The 9626-nt window shown below is 30.7% G+C and overlaps 1 protein-coding gene across 1 annotated transcript; it reads right to left on the reverse strand.

The window, feature by feature from the left end:
* Nucleotides 1-242: 242 nt before the first annotated feature.
* On the reverse strand, nt 243-2716 carry LOC112689376 (trimethylguanosine synthase-like). The gene is made up of 8 exons (XM_025563069.1): nt 2638-2716; nt 2428-2562; nt 2053-2309; nt 1890-1988; nt 1707-1773; nt 1482-1613; nt 400-468; nt 243-324 (listed from the first exon to the last, which is right to left on the reverse strand). Exons 1-8 carry the CDS (start codon nt 2648-2650, stop codon nt 272-274), a joined length of 825 nt encoding a protein of 274 aa, XP_025418854.1. The 5' UTR covers nt 2651-2716; the 3' UTR covers nt 243-271.
* Between the last annotated feature and the right edge of the window lie 6910 nt (nt 2717-9626).

Below are 9626 nucleotides of genomic sequence, written 5' to 3' on the forward strand. Positions count from 1 at the left end.
CATAATATCAGTTTTTCTTAATCTTAAATATGTTACCTACATTATTAATTATGCATTTTATCATGTATGCGACGATATAAATAAGAAATCAATAAAGAGAAATATACAATAATATAATCATATTATATATTGCAAGAAAAAATATATAAATATTATGTGAACAAAATGTAAAATGTTTTTAAAGTAATGAAATAAATATAGAAAAAATTTTTAAGAAATTAAACATTTATATAATATTTTAAGTCATCTTCAATATCGTTGATTATGTAATTCATCTTCGGTGAGTTGGCGTTAACTTCTTCATTTTGATGTATTTTATTGAATCTATAAAATATTAAAACAGATAAATTTTATTTTATAATAAGAATTCAAAAATATTAATATTTATCCTAAAAATACCATTATCTTTGACAAGTGGTTTGCTTTCAAAAGAAGCTTTTAATCTGATTTGAATGTTTTCAAACAATGCTGCAAGAGTTATCGATAAAACAAAATTAGTTTGATTGTTTTTCAATAAACATATTATAATAGAGGATAACAGTTGAAGAATATATTGTAAATATTAAGATTAAATTATATTTATTTTATGTTGGAATTTAAAATAGGAAACAAAATTGGAGAAAAAAAATTCGTTTACTACTTCTAAATTAATTATTTAATTTAATATTAAATATTAATTCATTAAAATAAATTAAATTATAAATTTTATAATTCTATCGTGATTAAATATTTCGAAATTATAAATCAAAATGTCGATCGAAAATATCGATCGACATCCTCCGTATAAGATAAGTGTATATGTTATATGTATAATATTGTTAATATTACCTATATGTAATAATTATTGTTGCTCGATACGGGTGCTCGTTGAAAATTTAATATTTATATTCAATAAACGGGTCATTAGCAAAATTAAAACAGAATAATCCTAAAAATATTCATACTTCACTTATTGAAACTGTTCTATTTTAAGGAACAGAGGAGTTTATAGAATTATCCCTTTAGAACTCAGAGCTAAATAAAATAAAACATAAAATGAAGTACTTGGAGGTATCCGTTATTTGTTTTAAAAATAGTTATTTTTCTATTATTCCACCTATATCATATATTTATACAATTTTCTTAAATAATATTTTTATTTTTCAGTAAATTATTTTAAGTCATTATTTTGATTACAAACTTGGTCTCATACTGGTTACATATAAAACTACCGAACGATGCTCTTACAAAAATTGTTCATTGTATATTTCATGTAGAAATATAAAAATGTTAAACGATTATCTATTTAATATAATACTTTTATATCTTTAGAACGTTTTTTTCATAAAATTGAGACTGCTTATAATTATTAGTTCTTATAAATAATTTATGAAAATTGAAATGTTCCTTATCTGAAATATGTCCTTATCTATACAATTTATAATTGATTATAATTTATAAATAATATTTACTAACATATATCAATTGTATCATATTCTTACGGTTGTGTTGAGGAATCGTCTGTCGGTTGAGATTTTGGCTCTTCAAGAATTCTTCAACGTTTTTGAGGTAATCGTCGTATGCAAAAAGATTATAACCTCTTATCCAATGCACACGACATTTAACAGATATTCCTATGGAAATTAAAAATAATGTTATCATTGGTATCAAGATCTTCTAAAAAACACTATTTCATCTATATACATCGTACACTTTTTACAACTTACCATCAGAAAACAAAAGCACTTTCTTTTGTATCCTATTCACGTTTCTGTTATAATTATTCGTATTCGTCTAAAACAGATTATTAACATACAAAATTAACTTGCAAGTGTGAATTGGACAATGAACCGATGATTATAGTTATGTCTAATTATTGTAAACGTTTAATGATATAAAAAAATACGTACTCCGGGACCTAGGAAAGCCAAAATTGAATTTGACTCCCTGTCAATACATATTTGTTCTGTATTAATTTTATTAAATATTTTATTCTCTAATTGGTACAGCTATAAAAAAAAAATAAACATTATATGGGTATTGATGCTCTCATAACACGATCTGTGGACTTACATCTGACAATTCATGGTCCTTCGTTAACCTCATTAAGACTTTCGGCGCCACTCTACTTGCCAATTTGGTTAACTTCACCATTTCCTCTTTAGTCATGTTCACTGGTGGTGACGTGACGATGTCGTCTGCCCTCTGCATCGAGTGAGCATTCACAAAGAAGTCACCCGCCAGGAAGGCGATTCGGTCTTCGACCCCGTACACACAAACATTGTTCCGGGCGAACGCGATTTTGACCGGGTCACTGTCCATCGCAATGACTACATTAAAAACGTGAACCGTTACGAGTCCAATGTTAGTATACATTACGATTTAATATACAATTAACGTGTTAAATAATATGATAATAATTGTATTTTCATGTTGTCAGCAATATACCTTTGCGGCAGACCATGGCCAGTTGGATCGCAATCGCACCGGAACCGCAAAACGGATCTATCACAGTACCCAGCGACTTACACCGGGAAGCCATCAGTTTTGCCAAAACTTCTGAAGGTCCGGAGTAAAGGGTCACTGTAAAATCGTAAAATGATGAAAATACAAACGAAGTTGATACTATAAATAAAGACGTTCATCTGTCTAACATACCTGGGTCTGCCATGATGCAGTCGTTGAATTTCGAAAATCGTGCAAACCGATTTTCCCATAATTTATAGGTGACGTTCAATTCCTGGGATAGTACGTCGTGATTAGTAAACATTGGAGAGTTCATTCAGATAATTAGATATATTAGGAGATATATTAGATATATTAGATAATATCCTGTTGATTAGTATCATGTAGTATGTATATGTTCGTTTGGTGTTACCAGGGCTGGGCAGTATCTTAGATACTAGTATTTAAGATACGTATCTGAGATACAATTGTATCTTGTATCTGGTATCGTGGATTTAAATACTTTTTAAACTTGTATCTAGTATCTTTTTATGATTAAAGACTAGATACAATCTATTGTTATGTAATAATAATTATTAATAATTTAGATTAAAGTTTTTTACGTCAAAGGCATTCACTTGATAAATGAACAATATATACAATATTTGCTCATAATAAAGATTATATTTTATATAATATTTATTATGAGAAAATTTTGTAATCAGTAAGTTATATAAATCCAGTTTATCGGCAGAATGTTTTCTTAATTTTATCGCGCTAAGCATTTATTTTAGACTGTGTGATTGTGCGATGATCGGTTCATATTTTCTGTCTACGCAGTATTTGTGTAGTGTCGTCCGATTTTAAGTATCTATTACTAAAAACATAGATAATAATGTAATCGATAATATTCCAAAATCCTTATATGGAACATTCTATACAATATTAAATGTTGATGAAATAATAAATGTAAATTGAAAATTTAAATTATTTACTATTAATAATTATAAATATTTATTAATAATTATTAGGCTTAGGGACTTATAGCTCTAAAAAATACACAAATATGCATGCAAATATGCTTCTAAAATCATTTTAATATGCATTTATATGCATTAAAAAAAAAAATGACCACATAGTACACAAAATAAAACGTGTTTAACGGATGTAAATGTATCTTTAAACTCCGAAACAAAGCTTTGTAGTCGGCTACAAGTAGACTGTTGTACTTTCGGCATTACACAATATTATAAAATATACACGTACGACGTTTTACGTATGATTCGACGTTGTGTGGTTGCGAGATGCAAAAACAACGACAAATATTTTCTTGAGATGAGTTGATGTTGTTGATGGTATTGATAAGTTTACACTTGAGATACCTTGACGCAAAATCGTTCTGCTGTTACGCAAGGCAATGTCGAATGTTATCGTAATCAGTTATTCAACAGTTATTTATTTATTTATTCAAAAGTTGCAATATATTTGCCGGGTAACGTTTAAAGTAGGTTACGTAATCCATATCGTAAATGGCCAGTGCAGAAAAAATACACTACTTGAAATCAAATTTATTAGTTAAATAATAATAAATAAAATGTTCTTCTTTCTGCATATAATACTAATGTATCTATGGAATCTCGTGATCGGAATCACAAAGATATACTAGATGTGTTTGTAAAACAGGATGCAAAAATAATAGATGTACTTATAAAAATATTAATATTTTATGCAATTCAAATTGGCACGGTATAATAATACAATGTTATGTATAATTATTACGAACCTAATTTTAATATTTCGCTAAACAATAATATCTACATTACATATCAGTATTAAATATTAATAATATAAGGTAATTTCCTATTCATAGTTGTAAATGTGCCAACAAAATATTCAATTTTTACAACATTCCCTATGTTGTCAATTAATGCCTAGGGCATTGATGATATCATCTATTAATGTTAAGCATTTAAAATATTAGCTAAACATTTTTGTTATTACCTAATTTACATCTTTTACGATAACATATATAATATATATATACTCAGTATATATTAAATATTAATTGTAGTGTATTATTTTATTTCAACTATTTTGCACAGAGCCCCGCAATTTGTAGCGCCGGTCCTGAATTATCTCTCTAGAAATTATTAGTATCGCTAAACATAAATTCAACAAATCTGGCCAGAGAAATGTAGTCCACATTTTTAATAAAACTGCAGAAACACCAAACCGTGTTAGTAAAATTAAAAAAAATACTAAATAATTCTAAGACTTTAAAACCTATACCGTATAATAATAATAAAAATATTATAGTATAATAAAAATAAAGCTAACGCTTCGTTAGCCTTTTTTATTGAAAATAATTCAACTAAACAACAATATGTTAATATTAGATTGTCCGCAAAAGCACAAATATTATCACTATCAACTTTCGATTTTCAAATGGTAATACCTATTTTCGATAACGATAATTTATAAACATATTGAAAAAATAATTTTAACGTTCTCAGAATTTAATTTCAGTAATCCGTTTGTGACTTATTACCGTTTAAATATTCGTTCAATTGACTGCTACTGGGCCATTTATCAAACTCAACAGTAAAAACCAGAAGTCAAAACGGAATGATATCTCAATTTAACAATACCCATAACGGTTTTAATCGATAATAACTTTTAAGTACTTAATAAGATAGATAAACAATACTGCTAGAAAAAAAAATGTCCTATCAACACTCCCACCAGCAAGGCCTTAACTGGGGGGGGGTCCAGGGGTCCGGACCCTCCCGAAATTTTCAAAAGTAGAAACATTTTAACGGTGAATATAATTTATATATAAAATTATATTGAATAATAATGTTAGACTCCTCCCCACCGAAATATTTTTCCAGTTTAACCTAACGGCCTTGCCCACCAGAACACCGTGTGTCAGTGAGCGACTAGCCTACAGCAACACGGCTGAATCAGCTATAAAGTATAAAAATAATATATTACAATTTACCACCATGGTTACATAATATACCACTGGTTACTGATTCCTGATATACGATCTTATCACGTATTATCTTAGTAGATAAACGATAATAAATGCCGGTTAGCGAAATTTTAAAACATGTCACGGCGAATTTAACCTACAGATATCTATATTATACTAGATAACGAACTACCGATGTTTTCCATTGGGAGAAGTGAAGACCGGGGACGCAAGATTATCATACGTCCGCCATGTTTTCGGTTGGCAAAACAATATTACTTTGCACTATATAAAATAGTTGAACACACTAAATTATTAATTAAACATTTTTCATTACGTTTAATCAAAATTAAATTTCATTACAGAATTGAGAATATTAATTTAAAATTGCACTATTGATTATTTATATAATGTATATAATATATATTGATTATACTCGTAATCAATGAGTATACAATAAATAAAATTACTTATTTAAATACACAAAACCAAATCACTATACTTGCTATATTTGGTTTTAACTATTATATATATATTAAATAAAATATATAAAATATATGTTTATGTACTGATATACTGTAGTAGGGTTTGTTTTCCAAGTTTGGTTACTAACCTTAGCGCAATCGATTGAAAAGCCTGGATCGGCCTGATGTTCGAGAGCTTTGCTGGACCCCAGATTGCTATTCCATAAGACCAGACTGGTCTTATGATTGACTTATATATAATAAGTTTGTTTTGGAGTGTTATTTTGGAGTTTAGGAGTGGTCGGAGGAGGTGAAGTCTTCTGTTCGATGATTTTCTTTTTTCTTTTTGGTGGAGGCCCCAGGTTAGTCTTTTATCAAGCGTTATGCCTAAGTACTTGATTTTGGTTTGGACAGGGATATGGGCGTTGTTCATAATTAATTTAGGGCACTCACAGAGAGATTGTTTTAACGTAAAAGTAACTTGCACAGACTTTTTCGTATTAATTTTTATTTTCCATTTTTTGGCCCATTCTTCAATTTTATTAGCATGATCCTGGAGTTCAGCTGAAGCTAGGATAGGATTTGTACTGGAGGAAAGAATAGCTGTGTCATTAGCGTATGTTGCTAGAATGGTGTTACTAGATTGAGGGATGTCTGCTGTGAATACATTATATAGATCAGGTGATAGATCACTACCCAGTGGAACTCCAACATATACTGGGTGAGTAGATGAAATATTGTTACCCTGTCGTACGACAAACGAACGATTTTGTAGGTAAGATTTGATAATAAGATAGTAGGGAGCTGGCATGAAAAGTTTTAATTTGTATAGTAAGCCATCGTGCCAGACTTTATCGAATGCTTGAGCAATATCTAAAAAAAGTCGAAAACAGTATTCTTTATTTTCGAGAGCAGTTGAGATTTCATCAGTAAGACGATAAACTTGATGGATTGTTGAGTGCCTGTTTCGAAAACCAAATTGATTATTCGGTATGATATGGTTTTTTTGAATGATGGAACGTAATCTTTTCAGGAGGGCCTTTTCGAAAAGTTTACCAATGACTGGAAGTAAACTTATGGGACGGTATGACGAAAATAAATGTTTAGGTTTATTTGGTTTGTGTACAAGTATAAATGACAGCAAATTTCCAAATTTTAGAGAAGTGGGACAATCTTAGTATAGAATTATATATGTGGGTGAGCAATGATAAAGTTTTGAGAGACAGATTTTTCAGAATTTTGTTTGTAATGAGGTCATTTCCAGGTGCCTTGCCGGGAGGTAATTTTTTAATTATATACTGAATTTCACCAGGAGAGAAGGGTGTTTGCGCCGCAAACAGATTTTAAATGTGTTATATTCCCGCCGTTTTGTTAATGTTGTATTCGTTGGTTTTGGTGTACGTAACGTTTGGTATCGTGCGTTTGCTGCGGTGCTGTCAACAACAGCATCAGCTGATTGTGTGCTGACGGCCCGGCGCGTGCGTTCCACCGTTACGTAATTTGTTTTAGTTATCTCGAATCGCGTGTGTGCGTTCGAAATATTGTCAGTTATGTTTTGTAAAAGTTTCAAATCATGCTCTCAGTGCCACAAAGTTCATTAATTTCGAGTGTTTTTCTATTTTGTGTGGTGGCACTGGGGCATTTTATCTTCATTGTGGTGTCCGGCGGCCTTAGCCTTCGTGGTGAATGTCGTCGGCCCCATCTCGCTCTCTTCCGTGTGTCTTCGTGGTGTGCACATCAACATTCGGTTTGTCAAGGTTTTTTTCGTACGTCTGCAGCCATTTTTACTAAACCACGTTGTCTTGTGTTGTTCCTGTTTATTGACCGTCTGCGATCATTGTGAATAAAGTGGTTTCGAATTGTGTTGTGTTTTGGCTGCAGTGTGAATTCGTCGTTCGTCTGTGACTGTGTTTGGGTGGTCGCACGCAGCGGGGACTGTGCTTTTTGAGTTTTGTTATTTTTCTTAGTATATTGTATAAGCACATTCCTCGTTGTGATCGCGTGGGATGCAATCCACCATTCAACGCAATCACACTTGTGAGTATTGGTCGACCACATTCGTTTAATAGTGTAAGGGCCGACGGGCCTTAGCCGACATAGGCACATTATTCACATTATATTGTTATTTTGTATTATTTTGCATTGGCCGACATAGGCATCTATCACATTGTATTTATTCATTATTTATATTATTATTAGTGTGCGCCATGTGGGCCACACATTATTTATATTATTATTAGTGTGCGCCGTGTGGGCCACACATTATTGAATTATTTATTTTGTTGTTTTGATTATAATTGCATATACCACATATTTGGTTTTTATTATTTTTTTGATAGTGTTATAGGTCGGTAAAGCTGCACGTTTGGTGGCCTACTGCCCTGTCGTAAAGGCACCCTTATTTATTTTTATATAAGCGCTGAGCGCGACAAAGGGTTTTGCAGGTAGCGAAGCTGATAGAAATTGTTGAATTTCAATAATTGTGTCGTTTTCGGGATCGGTGCACGAATGAGACTGGACTGTTTCAGCTAATTGAGAATATACAGATACAGAGAATGTACAGAATATACGTTGCAATTAAAAATGTAAATGTTAAGGTGTTTTTAAATCATATTATCTATACATCATACGTACCGAAAAAAATGAATTGAGGAACTACTTTTAAAGCGATTTGAACAACCGTATGCAACACAAGAAACAGGCATATTTAATAAATTTAGTTACTAAATAGTGTATAATTCAGTGGTTCCCAAACTTTTTCCCATCGAGGCACATTATTATAAGTTTTTATAAGTCACGGCACACTTTAGATAAATATTATCTACTTATCGAATAATAGGTATATAATGATCGTTATTAGGTAATAATATCATTATCTCTCGATACCGTTTTCTCGATTACGTTCAAACCACACCATGACAAGCCTAAATTTTATTGAATTTTTGCGACGTTTGTTTTATAATAACTATGGATAAGTTTTTAAATATAAAAAGAAAACTTAACGATTACGATGAAAATAATGGCGATAACAAAAAAAAGAAAACGACAGTTACCGAAACCATCAAATCTGGTACACAATCTTCTAGTGCAAGCCATAAGTACCATGATAATTATTTAAATTTTGGTTTCACTTTCTGTGGATCAGAAACTATTCCTATTTCTCAGTGTTTGGTATGTGGAGAAAAACTTAGGAACGAATGTATGGCAAGTAGTAAATTAAAAAGGCATTTTACTACTAAACACGGTCATTTATTAAATAAAGACAAAACTTATTTTAGCCGCTTATTATCATCAAATGTAAAACAATCAAAACAATTGGAAAAATTTATAAATATATCCGATAAAGCTCAAATTGCTAGTTGTAAAGTTGCTGAATTAATAGTTAAAAAAATACAGCCTCACACTATAGCTGAAAATTTAATATTACCAGCTTGCAAAGAAATTGTAAAATCAATGTTAGGTGAGAGTGCTGAGAAGGAAGTTTCTCGTGTTCCATTATCAAATAACATAATATCTCGACGAATTGACGATATGTCTTCCGACATTCAAAAACACGTCTCTGAAATTTTATGTGATGACCGAAAATGTTCATTACAAATTGACGAATCGACCGATATTAGTCAAAAATGTCAATTATTAAGTTATATACGATTTATTGAAAACAATGAGGCTATTGAACAATTTTTATCTGTTACTGAATTACTAACAACATCGACCGGGCAAGATATGTATAATTGTGTCAGTGATAATCTACAAAAAAATGA

The sequence above is a fragment of the Sipha flava genome, unplaced genomic scaffold (assembly GCF_003268045.1).
Source record: "Sipha flava isolate LNK unplaced genomic scaffold, YSA_version1 111_pilon_pilon, whole genome shotgun sequence".
Lineage (NCBI taxonomy): Eukaryota > Metazoa > Arthropoda > Insecta > Hemiptera > Aphididae > Sipha > Sipha flava.